Source organism: Myotis lucifugus, unplaced genomic scaffold, assembly GCF_000147115.1.
Source record: "Myotis lucifugus unplaced genomic scaffold, Myoluc2.0 scaffold_3, whole genome shotgun sequence".
Classification (NCBI taxonomy): Eukaryota; Metazoa; Chordata; class Mammalia; order Chiroptera; family Vespertilionidae; genus Myotis; species Myotis lucifugus.
Window position 1 is genome coordinate 334,908 of NW_005871051.1, and position 15,675 is coordinate 350,582.

At 57.7% G+C, this 15,675-nt stretch overlaps 1 protein-coding gene across 3 annotated transcripts in view; it reads right to left on the reverse strand.

Annotated features, from left to right (window-relative positions):
- The window catches only part of STAT1 (signal transducer and activator of transcription 1), a 32,767-nt gene that overhangs the window by 4,795 nt on the left and 12,297 nt on the right, over positions 1-15,675 (reverse strand). The window contains exons 9-23 of one of the 3 annotated variants that reach the window (XM_014460884.2): positions 14,640-14,798; positions 13,690-13,782; positions 12,181-12,240; positions 11,418-11,447; positions 11,233-11,326; positions 10,126-10,167; positions 9,651-9,734; positions 8,887-8,985; positions 7,580-7,715; positions 5,847-5,896; positions 4,400-4,494; positions 3,585-3,730; positions 2,472-2,657; positions 964-1,036; positions 101-203 (exon numbers count right to left, since the gene is read on the reverse strand). In XM_014460884.2, coding sequence (XP_014316370.1) covers positions 101-203; positions 964-1,036; positions 2,472-2,657; positions 3,585-3,730; positions 4,400-4,494; positions 5,847-5,896; positions 7,580-7,715; positions 8,887-8,985; positions 9,651-9,734; positions 10,126-10,167; positions 11,233-11,326; positions 11,418-11,447; positions 12,181-12,240; positions 13,690-13,782; positions 14,640-14,798 — 1,450 coding nt within the window. Of the gene's footprint in view, positions 1-100; positions 204-963; positions 1,040-2,471; positions 2,658-3,584; positions 3,731-4,399; positions 4,495-5,846; positions 5,897-7,579; positions 7,716-8,886; positions 8,986-9,650; positions 9,735-10,125; positions 10,168-11,232; positions 11,327-11,417; positions 11,448-12,180; positions 12,241-13,689; positions 13,783-14,639; positions 14,799-15,675 lie in introns of all 3 variants that reach the window. The other 2 variants (XM_006082355.3, XM_023759687.1) reach the window with 2 other exon arrangements.

Sequence of the window (15,675 nt, forward strand, 5' to 3'; positions counted from 1 at the left end):
GGCTCTGCCAGGCTCCTTCTGAGGCCCTGCAGCCGGGCCCAGGCCTGTGGGGGTGTGGGGGCCCCCCCTGCCCAGGGAGCTCCCACCCGCGAGCACTCACCATGCTGTCGAATTCCACGGGGCCCACGATCCGAGACACCTCGTCAAACTCCTCGGGAGACATGGGGAGCAGGTTGTCTGTGGTCTGCAGTCGGGAAGGGTGACTGGAAGGGGAGAGAGGGAAGCAGGGTTACTCTGGGTGAGGAAGCAGGGCCCGGCCTGCACATGTCGTCGTCGGCCTGCGACTGCAGGAGCGGGTTCTGTGTTCGCTGCAGGGGAGTGCGCACACCTGCAAAATACATTTCAGAAAGTGCAGCCCGGGAGGCTGCTGTCCCCGGCGAGGCCCCTGAGTGGTGTGGCCTGGGGCGTGGGGGCAGGGGCGCCCGCTCGGGGCGCATGGGAGGCGGTGGGAGTCCCTCTTCCCTACCTTGCGGTGTGAGTGCAGAGGAGGCTGATCCGAGATTTTACGTGAAGGCTACTCCATGCGCCCCACAGCGCTCAGGCCAAACTACTGACCATGCCTTCTTCAAATTTTTTTGTCTACCTTTTATGAAATGAAACGACAAAATAAAAGCAGGTGGAAGAAATGTATCTCAACCATCACGGTGGCCTTTTCCAGATCGAAAAGAACTACTTTCCCACTCTGATCGATTTTCGCTCATTTTATTCACACTTTTTCAAAGTATCCGTTTGGGGAGAATTTATATCCCTTAAATACAACTTTGGGTGTTTGGGGGTTTTTTTTGTTTGTTTTTGTTTTTTTATATAAAGGCAGTAAAATGCTGAGGCGGTGACACCGGGACCTCTAAGTGGGGTCTTCCCATCGGGTTGAGTGCGGCGGCGGCGACAAGGACAAGGGAAAGCAAAGTGCAAGCATCTTCCGCGCCCAGCCGAGCGGGCGGCGCACGGCTCTGGCTCACTTACACTTCAGACACGGAGATCAGCTCTGTCTTGATGTATCCCGTCCCTTTGGGGCCGTCGACTTCCATGGGCTCTGCTGCTGGAAGGAGCACAGGGACACCCCATTAGCAGGACCACACGCAGGCACGCCTCTTTCACCAAATGGGACTTTGGGCCCTGGTTGGTGGCTCCGTGGTTAGAGCACTAACCCAGGATTGAAGGGTCCCGGGTTCGATTCTGGTCAAGGGCACGTACCTCGGTTGCAGGCTCGATCCCTGGCCCCGGTCGGAGCCTGTGCAGGAGGCAACCAATCAATGTGTCTCTCTCACATCGATGTTTCTCTCTCTCTCTGTCTCCTCCTTGCCTTCCACTCTCTTTAAAAAATTCAAGGGAAGCCCTGCCCGGCTTGGCTCAGTGGATAGAGCGTCAGCCTGCGGACTGAAGGGTCCCAGGTTCGATTCCGGCCAAGGGCACATACCTGGGTTGCAGGCTTGATCCCCAGTGGGGGGCGTGCAGGAGGCAGCCAATCAATGATTCTCTCTCATCATTGATGTTTCTATCTCTCTCTCCTCCCTTCCTCTCTGAAATCAATAAAGAAATATATTAAAAAAAATAAAAATAAAAAAATACAAAATTCAAGGGAAAAGATATCACCCGGCGAGAATGAACAACAACAAAAAGTGACTATATTTTCTCCATAGTCAGATACTGGAGTCCCGTAACTTCAAGGGGTCTGAGCTCCCTGGCTGAGTCACCTGAAGCTCTGGTGGGGTGTGAACAACGGGAGACGAGGGGAGGGTTTGGGACGGGTCAGGCTGAGCGGTTTCTCTTTCCGAGGCTCGAAACCCTGCAGGAGCTGTGCCTGGCTCTGGGGCCCGGCCTGGCTGCCGTAACCACTCAGCTGGCCAGGCAAGGGAGAGCAACTTCCCCCCCGAGTAACTGCTGACACTGAGGTTTCAGGTTCTGAAAAGCAAGCAGCTTTGCTGGCCTGTTCCAAGCCAGAGGAGCCTGACCTGAGCGTTCTCAGTGCCACGCAGTGAGGGCAGGGGAGCAGGAGGCCCGTGCGCAGCGCTAGGTCTGCTCTTCCCAACAGTCACCGTTCACACACGCCTCACACTGGCTGGGTCACCCCATGAGCCCCGGCACTTCTCCTGGGCCTCCGTTTACCCGACTGTAGCAGGAGCAGGCTGGCAGAGATCGGCTGGCCATAGCGATCCTACCTTTTACCCTTTCCACGTGGAAAAAGCAATAACGTAACATACGCAGGACGAGAAATGACCTTTAAACCCCTCTAAAAGAAGAGTCATTTACTCATTTCTTAGTAGGCATTTCAGGCCGACGAATGCACTAGGGTCAGCTGCGCTGTGTGGATGCCATGTTTTCAAAGCCCGCCCTGAGCAATTCTAAAGGTAGTGGCGGTTTGATGGCTCAGCGTGGGGTCGGGCCCTGCCGGCTCCTTGCACGAGAGGAGGCCAGGGCCCGGGGGCGTCTGAACCTGTGGACGGCGATGAGCAGAGGACACGGGCACTCACCTTCCTTGGGCCTGGAGTAGTATTTCCCAAAGGCGTGGTCTTTGTCGATGTTGGGGTACAGGTACTTGAGGGGGTTCTCTGGGATGTTTTCAGCGGCCATGACCTTGTAGTTGCGAATGATGTCAGGGAACGTCACCGCAGAGAGCTCTTTCTTCGTGTAGGGCTCCACCGCGTGGAAGTAAGGCTCTAAAGAGAAGGACAGCGAGGTGAGTCCCATGGAACAGCCCGGCCAACAGAGGAAAGACGCAGAACACAGCGGCGTCCAGGGATCTGAGACCGAGAGGAACCAATCACAACCTCAGGGTTGCCAGCAGATGGTGCACTACGTGAATGATAACCCTTTCATAACCAAGGGAGAGCAGGCCGTCATTGCTACCAACAGCACTCGTGTGCCTGTGATACAGCTGTAAGCACGTGTCTTCACTGCTGTGCGGCCCCCACAGCAAACTGCCAGCAGCTGAGAAGGAACCGGCTCCCCTACCCTGCCCTGCTCTGTTCAGCCTTTCCCCCCAAACGGGCATTTCTCAGTCATGGATTCATTTGTTAAACAGAAATCCAATTTAACAAATGTCAACTTGCATCTGCCCCGTCTGACGGCAGGTGGAGGGCTGCACCCAGGCCCAGACCCCTTTCAGAAAGCCTGCCTGCACCTGTGCCCGCCCCCTGCACCTGTGCCCGCCCCCTGCACCTGTGTCCGCCCCCCTGCACCTGTGCCCGCCCCCCTGCACCTGTGCCCGCCCCCTGCACCTGTGCCCGCCCCCCTGCACCTGTGCCCGCCCCCTGCACCTGTGCCCGCCCCCCTGCACCTGTGCCTGCCCCCTGCACCTGTGCCTGCCCCCCTGCACCTGTGACACCCCCTCCCCCTGCACCTGTGCCCACCCCTGCCTCCGACTGCCCTTCCCTCTATAGGCGACAAAAAAAAACACGTGGCCGTGTGAGTTAAAGCCCATGCTCTGCACACCATGGTCCAGGCAACGAGGGAACCACAGACCCTCATGCGATGGACTGAATCCTGCCTGGAGGTGGCTGGGTGAGGACAGCGTCTGGTTTTATGCTGGAAGCTGGTTCTTTGCAGGAGCTGCTGTGCAGGGAGGGGAGGGCCATGGGCCTTACCGCCTCCGTTCTGCGGCCGCTCCACCCACGTGAAGGTGATGGCGCCCTCGCGACAGCTCTCACTGAAGCGCAGCAGGAAGGTCCCCGGCTGCTGGTCCTTGAGCAGCGCCCGCTCGCGCTCCTTGCTGATGAAGCCCACGATGCACCTGGGGGAGGGCGAGGCATTCGGGTCAGTCGTGACTTTAATCTTCATGTTAACTTTCTATCAAGGTCGCTGGGCCCTGACAGACCAGCTCACAAGGACAGGCTATCGGAGGCTTTACAGCGATTTAACCCACACTCAGGACTTCACTTCCGCATGTGGAGTCCCAGAGGATCGCCAGCATGGCCCAGCAGGGCTCCAGGTGAGCAGTTAATACTTGCTGGCCCGCCGCGTGCTCAGTGGTGAAGCGCTGACCTATGAACCCAGAGTCATGGTTCGATTCCTGGCCAGGGAACTTGCCCAGGTTGCAGGCTAGATCCCCAGTGTGGGTGTGTAGGAGGCAGCCGATCAATGATTATCTCTCATCATTGATATTTCTCTCTCTCTCTCCCTTCCTCTCTGAAATCAATAAAAACATATTTATTAAACAATAATAAAAGTGTTTTCTGCCTCCCTTGGGGCAATAGGGTGGGCGCTCGATAAATGTATGAGTGGCACTCAGCGCCCCAGTGTCATCTCTGAGGCCCCCCTCCCCAAGCCCTGAGGGTGCCGAAGCCCTGTTTCTGTGAGACGCACACAGGTCTCGGCAACGGGCCAGGCCTGTGCCAGCCGCACAACCCGGGGAGTGTGCGCTGAATGCAGGTTCAACACCGCACCTGCCAATGGCTCTTACCCATCATTCCAGAGAGAGAGCAGGTGCTTTTTGATGAGTTCAAGGATGCTTTCAATCCAAAGCCAGAAAGGAAAATTTTTGTCATTTATATTTTCCTGCAAGTAAACAAGTACACACATTAGGAACAAGGAATCCAAAGTCCTGGTGACTTCCCGTGCCTCCTCCCACCACCAGGCTGGAATCTGCAAAGGCGGCCCGGCTGCCACGGCCCGCGCGGTCTGTACTCAGCAGCCCCCCACCCCCCCCATTACTGGTCCCCACACACCAAGCTCTGCATTTCCTGGGCCGCCCCCCTTCCCTCTCCAAACAGGAGCAGCCGGCCAGGAAGTGACCTCCAGGGGAATCAGAACAAAAGCTGCCCTCGCACCGGACAGACCAGTAGCAAGTAGCAAGCTGCAGTGGTAGTGAGCAGGCAGCAGGCAGCAGCGGTAGTGAGCAGGCAGCAGGCAGCAGCGGTAGTGAGCAGGCAGCAGGCAGCAGGCAGCAGTGGTAGTGAGCAGGCAGCAGGCCCGCAGCGGTAGTGAGCAGGCAGCACAGTCGCAGCTTAGTGAGCAGGCAGCAGGGGTAGTGAGCAGGCAGCACAGTCACAGAGGTAGTGAGCAGGCAGCAGGCAGCAGCGGTAGTGAGCAGGCAGCAGGCAGCAGTGGTAGTGAGCAGGCAGCAGGCCCGCAGTGGTAGTGAGCAGGCAGCACAGTCGCAGCTTAGTGAGCAGGCAGCACAGTCGCAGCTTAGTGAGCAGGCAGCAGTGGCAGTGAGCAGGCAGCAGGGGTAGTGAGCAGGCAGCACAGTCACAGAGGTAGTGAGCAGGCGGCAGCGGCAGTGAGCAGGCAGCAGGCCCGCAGGGATAGTAAGCAGGCAGCACAGTCGCAGCGGTAGTGAGTAGGCAGCAGCCTGGTGACTTCAGGGGGTCTAATTATTCCCTCCGGCTGGTGGCTGGTCCCTGGGCTTGAGTTGCCTGGGGTTGAGTTGGCTGGGGGTTGAGTTGGCTGGGGGTTGAGTTGCCTGGGGTTGAGTTGGCTGGGGTTGAGTTGCCTGGGGTTGAGTTGGCTGGGGGTTGAGTTGGCTGGGGGTTGAGTTGCCTGGGGTTGAGTTGGCTGGGGGTTGAGTTGGCTGGCGGTGAGTTGCCTGGGGGAGCTCATCTGGTGCCAACCCACCCACCCCGCACGGAGCACACATTTCTCACGGACAGGCTAACACGCTGCCAAAGGGGCTGTGTGAGCAAACAAGGCTCGCTTGGGATGTGAAAGAATGTTATCACCCGGCAGGCGCTTCCTGTCTGACCCGCACTGCGGGCCGACTTCGGTGCCAAGGAAAGTAAACGCTTTGCCCTGGGGGCCCACGGGGAGAGGGATGAGCCAAAATAAACTCCCGGCGCGACTGCCACAGGGAGAGACGCGAGGACCTCGCAGAGAGCCAGGGACAGAGAGCGTAACCCGACAGGGCCCACCTTACAGAACCTCGTCCACGGAATCAGGCCGTCGGGGCCGGCACCAGGACCTAACGGAGAAAAACAAGCTTCGTCAGCAAACAGAGGTCAGTTCCGGAGCTTTGGCTGGGCTGGTGGCTCGGCTCCTGTTTGTTCTCAAAGGAAGGAGCCAGCACCCGGCACAGGGAGGCTGTGTGCACAAGGCTACCCTGACAGCGCGTTTTCTGCAGAAAACGTGGTCCCTCCCTGGGCCATCCCCACCCCTCCATGGCCTCCCTCTCCAGTGACCTGCAGAGCTGGTTTTAAAAATGCAACTAAGGCCAAGACCATCCTAGGCGACCTACTGAATCAACACTTGACTTTATAAGCTTGTTTTAGATATCGATGAGGCATTTCCCTCACCCCTCCTCCAAATGGGACAGGGGCTAGAGAGTTTGATGCAAATCAGAAGTCTTTTTTAAAAAATATATTATTGATTTCAGAGAGGAAGGGAGAGGGAGACAGAAACATCAGTGATGAGAGAGAATCACTGATTGCCTGCCTCCTGCACGCCCCCTAATGGGGATCGAGCCCGCAACCCAGGCATGTGCCCTTGACTGGAATCGAGCCTGGGACCCTTCAGTCCAAAGGCTGATGCTCTATCCACTGAGCCAAACCAGCTAGGGCAGAAGTCGAGGGAGAGAAAAGGGAAGGAGGCCTTGGGGTTACTAGCTACACATATGAAAGCAGCCCAAGGCCGTCAGAGGTGGGAGCTCATCTCTCCTCAAAGGAACCACACATGGCCCGCCTGGTGTGGCTCAGAGGTTGAGCACAGACCCATGAACCAGGTGGTCACGGCTCGATGCTTGGTCAGGACACATGCCCAGTAGCGGGTGTGCAAGAGGCAGCCGAGGGATGCTTCTCTCCCTTCCACTCTGAAGTCAATGAAAAATATATATATATATATATTTTATTTTTTTAAAGAATCACAAGCCATTACAGAGAGAAAATATATCTTTCTTAAGTCTCACCAACTTAAGAAGAAATATGGTGACTTTCTACTTTTGATTCAGTAGCACAAGCCCCCACGGTAGCAGCTACATGGCCAAGAGGAGGCGCTGCAGCGAGCCTTGTGGTCGGGGGAGCCTGGGGTGCTTGCAGTGCGCGCAGCACTGCTGGGCAAGGAGCGAATGTGCAGCGACGCTGCCCGGGAATTCTTAAAGAAATCGTGTGGACGCTCTGTCCACTGAAGGCCTGAGACCAGCAGGTCTTTGATTTGCTGAGGGTGGGAGACTCGTCCACCCATGGCACTGGCCACTGGAAGGGGACCATCTGCCTGGAGGGACCTGCCCGGGCAGGCAAAGCTCTTCGTCAGGGGGTCCCGAGGTGGGCAGTGGGCAGGGCCTCCTACTGGCCGCTGAGGCCGGCACCGGGGGTGCCGTGCGCGGGCCCCAGCCCTACTCGCACGTGATGGAGACTTAGTTTTCTCTCCAAGGTTAAAAAGACTTTACCTTTCTCTCCGGAACTTATTTTAGCCACAAGGAATATGCCTGACATAACGCAAACACACCTTTCTCTCAGGACCGCTGCTCAGGAGCATCGCGATCGTGGGAACCAGGCACCAGACCTCTGGCCGGTCTGTCTGTGGAGGGGAGGCTGCCGCCCGCTCAGCTCTGAGCTGCCCTGGAAACGCCAGCGGTTCCCCTCCCCCCTTGAACAGAAGAGCAGGAGGGGAGGGGCGCGGAGACACCGCGATTGGGGGCTCACAGACGTACCCAGCAGCTTCTCGCCCAGCATGGCCAGCTGGTCCCCGTTGAGGCCTCTCTTGGTGACGGAGGAGAACTGCCAGCTCAGCACCTCGGAGAGCTGCGCCCAGCGCGCGCAGGGCGGGTTCAGGAAGAAGGACAGGTTCTGGGGAGAGGACACGACGTGAGCGGCGCCCGGACACCACGGCCACAGGCCAGGACTCAGCACCGCCGGTGCCGGCTTCCGACACCCCCACGCTGACGGAGAAGCAGGGCCGATGCGCACGGCCTGCAGCGGCCCCTCTGTGAAGTCAGTGCTCCCCGAAAGGTCCGTCGCTGGGAAATCCAGACCCACGCGCTTCTGCACCCACTCGTGGCCGCGCGTGCCCCACGGGTGAGAACTGCGTCACCCGCTGAGGTCAGAGCGCCCCCCCACCCGTCCACCCCCAGTCCACCTCTCAGGGGACCGGTCCTTCCCGAGGTCTGGGCACAGTGCGGCGCTCGGCTCTGTGTGCTGCTCTGCGGGGTCTCACGGTTACGTGTAAAGGTGCCGGCTAACCCTCCCCAGGCCAGGACCTGCCTCGGGAGCCCTGTGACGCCAGAGAAGCTGTGCTCAGTTCGGAGGCTCAGGGCCGCTGGGCAGGAGCCAGGCACTAATGAGCCAGCAACACAGCAGGTAAGGTGTCTCAATGGACACCCACAGGGGCAGGTCACCTATGAACGGGTGACGAGAGCTTGTAACCGAGGCTTGCAGGAGCCGAACCCCTTCTTTGGGCTCAGTATTTGCTAAACCAGTGTTCACGGTGAGTAGGTGACTGAGGGCTGTAGGTGTTCACGGTGACTGAGGGGCTGTGGGTGTGCACGGTGACTGAGGGGCTGTGGGTGTGCACGGTGACTGAGGGGCTGTGGGTGTGCACGGTGACTGAGGGGCTGTAGGTGTTCACGGTGACTGAGGGGCTGTATTCACGGTGACTGAGGGGCTGGATACACTGAACAACGAGCATCGACTAGAGTCAGTGGGCGGGGCGTGTGCACACTCTAACAATGAGGTTGTTAGTAGAAGCCCCCATTTTAAAGACGTACCAATAAAGGGCCTCATCCACAATAAGCTGTAATAGACGACCGACTGCCCGGCTTAGTCAAGCCCGAGGGAAATCACGGTTCTCATACAAAACACACCCACAAGCCTCAGCTCCCCAGAATCACTCCAGGCCCCTGGCCGTGCCCTTGCGCCATGTCCCTCGGCACCTGGCCCTGGCGGCTCTTTCGGAGCAGAGCCACGGAAGCGAGAGCAGGGGGTGTGGGTCGCCAGGGTGAAGGCAGACGTGTGCACGTACCCTGGGCTCCGTCACCAGCATGTTGTACCACAGGATGGAGGCCCAGCCGCTGGGGAGCTGGCTGACGTTGGAGATCACCACCACAGGCAGGGAGGTCGTCTGCAAGAGGGCAGAGACCATGAAATCGTCTGAGTCACAGCCACATCGCCTTAGACCTCTGCATGGCCCCAGCCTGAGCCGGGGATTATGGGTAAATTTACATAGACGTTACACTTCAAAATTAAAATGTCAAGTTATGTTCTTTCGCTCATAGTTTAGTTTTTTTTTCTTAAGGTTGTCATTTTTTAAAAATTGATTTGAAAGAAAGATAGGGAGGGGGAGGGAGGAAGGGAAGGAGAGGGAGAGAGGAAAAGAGAGAGAGAGAGAGAGAGAGAGAGAGAGAACACTGATTGGTCGCCTCTCGCACACACCCCAACTGGGAACCGAACCCAGGACCCTTCAGTACACGGGGACAACATTCCAACCAACTGAGCCACACTGCCTAGGGCTTAATTTGTTTTTGATTTATCTTTCCGTTAGGAAATACGTCTCGATACTTCATATAAAAACTAACAGAATAGCTCAACTGAAACAATTTGCTTACAGAATTTGAAGGTTAATTCAATTACCTAGCTTCATGACTCATTAAATTAAGATAGTATTAGCTGGAAAATACCATCTTTTCTTAGCAAGTAGGTAAATACCTCTAAAACAAAAACTGAGGAATAAAAATACAAGCAAGTTAAATAAATAAAGTTTCCCACGTCCGGTCACGTAAACCTCACCTCCAGGTCGATCACCAAGCCCGGCTGGCACAGCTGGGTCTCGAAGCTGAGGGAGTGCAGCTCCTCAGTCACGATGAGCGGGCCCTGAAAGAGAGGGGGCAGCGCTTGTCCGCGGTCCTCAGCTCCCAGCTCCGCCCCGCGCCCAGGCCCAGGCCGAGGGCTGCTCCCCACCCCCGGGGCAGTCTGGAGGGTCCAGCCCACTTGTGAGCAAAATCGTTGGAAAGCCATAAGCCACGAATGCAGTGTGTTTGCTGTTATTACAGATGCACCAAGTCCCCAGACACACCCACCGCTCTGCCCTGCGGGGCCTGAGCGCCTGTGCGAGGCGTCCCGGCCACGGGGGTGCTGGGCCCTGAGCGCCTGTGCGAGGCGTCCCCGGCCACAGGGGTGCAGGGCCCGAGCGCCTGTGCGAGGCGTCCCGGCCACGGGGGTGCTGGGCCACGCCCGGACAGACCTGCAGATGAGACAGACTCACCTCGTTGGTTCTGTTGCCGGCGTTCTTCTGTTCCTTCAGTTGCTATAAAACAAGAAGCCATCTTAGTACACGACACAACCTTCGAAGGTGCTATTTTCACTTACAAATCACACCAGAGTCGGGCCTTGGGAAGAAGGCAGGCCGGGAAGTTCTGCTCAGAACCAGAGCACACGACGACAGGGCCTGTGCGGGTCCCCAGCAGGAGCCTCCGCAGCCGGGCATCGGCCAGCACCCGCGCGCAGAACACGGTTCCCCTGCCTCCCCTGAGTGACCCCATCTCCCTCCCCAGCTGCTCCAGGCTCCCCAGGCTCAGGGCTCTGCCTCTCCTGCCCTGGCAGCCCCCACAGCCCCCCCGGCAGGCCCAGCAGTCCGGGCCCAGCTGAGACTGTCCTCACAAGGAGTCGATCCTTGCTGTCGAGGGAACAGCTCAGAGTCTGAGAGCAGCTCCGGACGCCCTTGGGCTCCTGAGTTTGGACCGAGGCTCTCACACCAGCTCTAGCTTCCTGGCTGGGTCGCTGTTCACGGGAGGCCGGGAGGTCGCGAGGTGCAGGCTGCCTTAAGCCTCCCTGCAGGCCCCGGGAGCACAGAGCTCAGCACCAGCCCGTCCTCAGCATGCACCCGGGTTTGCAGGGGGACAGGCAAGGCACCGCCCACCTCCACCCCTGCTGAGCGCCTGCTGCCGGGTGGCAGTGGTGCAGGGCCACCAGGAGGGCGAACGTGAGGAGGGGGCTGAGGAGACCTGGGGTCGGCCACACCTGGGCGGGGAGAAGGCACCGCCAGGACGTGGGGCGACAAGGACCTCTGGGGAATCGGCGCAGCGAGAGCGCGTGCCCTCCCAGCTGAGGTCCCAGGCGCCACGTGCAGTCACTTATGTGCGCACTGGTGTGTGGGAGACCCTGTCGAGTCCCTGCAGCCCAAATACAGTGTCTCCGGGAGAGAAACGCAGGAAACAGTGCACAGTCCTGAGCTGGGGAGGGACTGAGGTTCCCCAAGCGCTGTGGGGGCATTGCCGGCCACAGAGGGGGCATCTCCTCCCAGGGGGCCCCCCACATCCCACGAAGTCCTAGGAAACCTGACGTGCTGTAAAGGGGGAACTGGCCGCCCTACCAGGTGTCGGAACTCGGCCGCCAGGCTCCCGTTGGTGGACTCCTCCATGTTCATCACCTTGGTGTGCGTGCCCAAGATGTTGAACTTCCTGAACCTGGACAACAGAGGGCAGAGATATGAAAAGGGCTTGGAACTATGAAACAAGCAAAGAAGATAGTGAAATAAGTGCAAAGTACTTTACATACCCTTTCACTGTGTTTCTCTCATTCACGTCTCTGCAAAAGAAAAGTATCTATGTAAAGTGCTATCTATGCATTTAAGCTTTGAAATGAGCTTTATCAAAAATATGAAAGTATATGTAGACATAAAAGGTCACCAAAAAGGTCAATCTGTACCCGTGGGCCTTTTGCCCTTCCTTTCACTCACTCGCTCCCACACCAGCTCTGCCCAGTGTCACTGGGTAATAAATTACGGGCAGAAATTTTCATTTGTGCAACATGTGAACAGCACCAACCAGCAGCCTCTTGTGAGGCGTGAACTGGCTAATGGGTGCTAGCACGCCCCTCACACAATGCAAGCCTCGGTTGTCACTATTTATTGAGCAACTACTTACTCCACGCAAAGCACTGTGCCAAGCCCTGAGGCCTCCACTCAGCAGAGCCCTGCTCGGCTGCTACGAAACCAAGAGGGCCTTCGAAAGTGACAGCTTAATTCTCGGGCTGCAGAGTCATGGCAGCCGGGGCATGGGCAGCCTCCCCGGGGCGCGTAGGAGGGGAGGGGGGAAGAGGGGGTGCGGAGACTCGCTCAGTACCAGCTCACACTGGTAAACTTGCTCCTGTGCCCTCTAAACAGGCCGGGCGCGTGAAGGCACGAGAGGGATCGGAGTGGGAGCTATAATTACAATCCGCTGGGATCCCATACAACGGCCTGGGCGTCGGCCTGTGTTTGGCTAACAAGACCAGCATTTCAACAGTACATGCATCTTAGATAGTATTCAAGATGTCTTACTTATCAAATAGGACTTTGACTTTCAAGTTGTAATTCAGCTCTTGCAATTTCACCAACAATCTGGAAAGAAAAATAAAAGTCATTATTACTTAAAAAAAACTATCGATTACAATTTATTATGCCAATTCCCTATCAATAAACATTTAGATCACCCCCACCTTCTCCAGTTTGGGTTATCACAAACGATGAAACTTGCATCCTTATCTGCCCGCCCGGACTTCTGACAAGTGTGTTTGTGGGCCACACTCCCAGCTGTGACTGCGGGCAGAACGTCGACATCAGACTGAGCACGTAGCACCTGCTCCTACATGGCCTAGCCCACATGGGACCTTCACAAAACGTCTACCTTTAGTCAACTGTGGCTGCCAGGACCCAAGGTGCTGAGTGTAGCACCAGGAAGCAGCCCCTACCACCTCACTAACTGCCCAGCACACGGGACCAGGGCCGACTCAAGGCCAGTGCTGCTCCCCGGAGCCCGCTGCTCCCCTGGCCAGTGCTGCTCCCCTGGCCAATGCTGATCCCCTGGCCAGTGCTGCTCCCCTGGCCAGTGCTGCTCCCCTGGCCAGTGCTGCTCCCCTGGTCAGTGCTGCTCCCCAGAGCCCACTGTTCCCCTGGCCAGTGCTGCCCCTGGAGCCCCACTGCTCCCCTGGCCAGTGCTGCTCCCCAGAGCCCACTGCTCCCCTGGCCAGTGCTGCTCCCCAGAGCCCACTGCTCCCCTGGCCAGTGCTGCTCCCCAGAGTCCGCTGCTCCCCTGGCCAGTGCTGCTTCCCAGAGCCTGCTGCTCCCCTAGCCAATGCTGCTCCCTGGAACCCCGCTGCGCCCCTGGAGGGGCAGGTGAGCAGGGGCAGCTGCTCCACAGGAGGGAAAGCATGAAAACATCTTCGCAGTTTATCATCAGGAGAAAAACAGGCTGCAAAACAACTGGCAGAATCCCAGTTCTTAGAAATAAAATGCTGCACGCCATATGTATTTGTGTGTGCATGTGTCTATGTATAAACACATACACACACAAATGTATTAACTCGTGTACTTATGTCGACATGGACAAAACCCTGTGAGGACTGGCACAGGCTGTTACCACAGTCGTCTACAGGTACTCAGGTAACTCTGCGCATCTGATGAGAGCTAAGAACCCACTGGGCAGAAAACGTATGTGTCACAGGCCCCCACACACAAGGTGCATAGGGTTCTGGGGGCGCGTGAAGCTCTTCCACGGGCTGACGCTCGGAGGGAAGGGGCTGCCGGGACTCAGTCTGTTGCGTGCAGCCCTGCAGTCTGACTTCCTCGTGCAGTGAATGCGCACTGCATCTGCACTGGAAACATCAGGGGTGTGTGCACGTGTTTGCACACACGTCTGCTACAGCTCTAGTGGGAGACCAGCAGACTCCCAGCCTGAAGAAGTGCCCTCTGGGGACTCCTCCCTCCGACGCCCCACCGGGCAGTGCTGTGGGGAGGAGGCAGGGCGCAGCCTTGGCGCAGGAGGCATCGGCTGCAGCCTGGCATTCTCACCTCAGCTTCACGGTGAACTGCACGCCCGTCTTCAGGACCAGCGGCCTCTGCGGGTGCGTGGGCATGCAGGGCTGCCGCTCCACCACGAAGGAGCTGTGGGTCCCAGCAAAGCACAGGTTAGCATTACAGGAAGGCCGAGCAGTAAAAACTGATCCCCCAGAGGAAGGGGGTACGGGGCACACGCTGAGCAGCAGTTTGGAGGGCTCTGACGGTGGATAAAGTGAGGGTTCCTAGGCAGTAAAGCAACGCTCCGGTCTCATTTGCTCTCGACAGAATCAGAGGAACTGTCCTGAGCTGTGATCCTCTTCGCCAGCGAAAACCCTCAGCTGGACTGTGTTCACGTACAGTCTGCACTGAGAAGCCAATCTGCTAACGACTTATGGTAGTGATCCTTTCACAGAGCGCACAAGCATGGAATCGTAAGCGTTCAGGAGAGGGGATGTGAGAGCCTGAGAGGAGAGGAGGCCAGAGGGAGGGGACATGTCTGATGAGGGGAGACCCACCGTCTCCGCACAGCCTGGCCGTGGAGGGACAGAGAAGGGGTGACATTTGCCAGTTTTCACTCTAGGCGGCCACAGAAGGAAGGACTCCAGAAAGAACTGACAGGCCGTGAAAAGTTTATGTAACCCATTAAACCCTCCTTTTTTCATATAAATATATTTGTATTGATTTCAGAGAGGAAGGGAAAGGGAGAGAAGGATAGAAACATCAATGATGAGAGAGAATCGCTGTTCAGCTGCATCCTGCACGCCCCCTACTGGGGATCAGGCCTGAAACCTGGGCCTGTGCCCTTGACCAGAATCCAACCCAGGACCCTTCAGTCCACAGGCTGATGCTGTGTCCACTGAGCCACACTGGCCAGGGCCCATTAACCCTTCCTAATTGTCTGCATTACCTCACAGCCTTCCTCGGGCAACAGAACTGCAGAAGGAGCGGACAGTCCCCCTTACCTCTGGATGAGCTGCTGGAAGAGGCTGAAGGTGCGGTCCGACAGGGCCTGCTTGTTCTTCGTGATGGGGTCGTGCTCGTAGGTGTACTTCTGCTCCAGCTCCTCGAGCTTTTTAAGCTGCTGGCGGACCTGCTGCAGGCTCTCGGCGATGACAGTGAACCTGGGAGGCACGGACAGGGCTCTCAGTCAGAAAGCCCACGGCGGCCGGACTGAGGGCCCGCGGACACCAGCCAGGGGTCCTCACAGGTGACACACCGCCACCTACACAGGTGCACTCGCACCGCAGGGGGCGGCGGGGACGAGGCTCCTCTCAGAGTTGAGAGCCTGGTATTTGGGGAGAAAAAACTAACGTGCTGCTCTCTCTGGCGGCCATGAAGCCCTCCCATTCGTTCCCAAGCGCAATCCAACCTCTCCTGGAAACCTCTGAGGCGCCCCCTCCCCGCACCCCCCATGGAACACGTCAGCGCCGGCAGCACTGTGCTGCCGGAACCCCCACGGCCCCTCCTGCCTGCACGCCCAGAGCTCCTTCCCGGGAGGGCCAGCCGCCCTCACCCTGCGCCCCAGGCCCGGCCAGGCCGGCACGCAGCTTCAGGACGCACTCATCCACCCTGGACGAACGGCCACACAAACTGGTATCTCATGTCTTCCTGGAAAATGCCTCAAGCTCTTTTTTGTTTGTTTGTTTGTTTTTTATATATTTTACTGATTTTTTACAGAGAGGAAGGGAGAGGAACAAAGAGTTAGAAACATCGATCAGCTGCCTCCCACCCACCTTCCACTGGGGATGCACCCACAACCAAGGTCCATGCCCTTGACCAGAATCAAACCCGGGACTCTTCAGTCTGCAGGCCGACGCTCTATCCACTGAGCCAAACCGGTCAGGGCAAGCTCGTTTGTTTTTAATACAACACCAGGACCCGAGTTGTTAAATGTGTCATGTGACGACCATGTCCCTGGTGTTCTGGCACAGATGACGCACCCCTGGCCCGGGGACAGAGGGAGAGGCGTGCCCCGGCCCAGCGGAGCGGGGCTGGCCA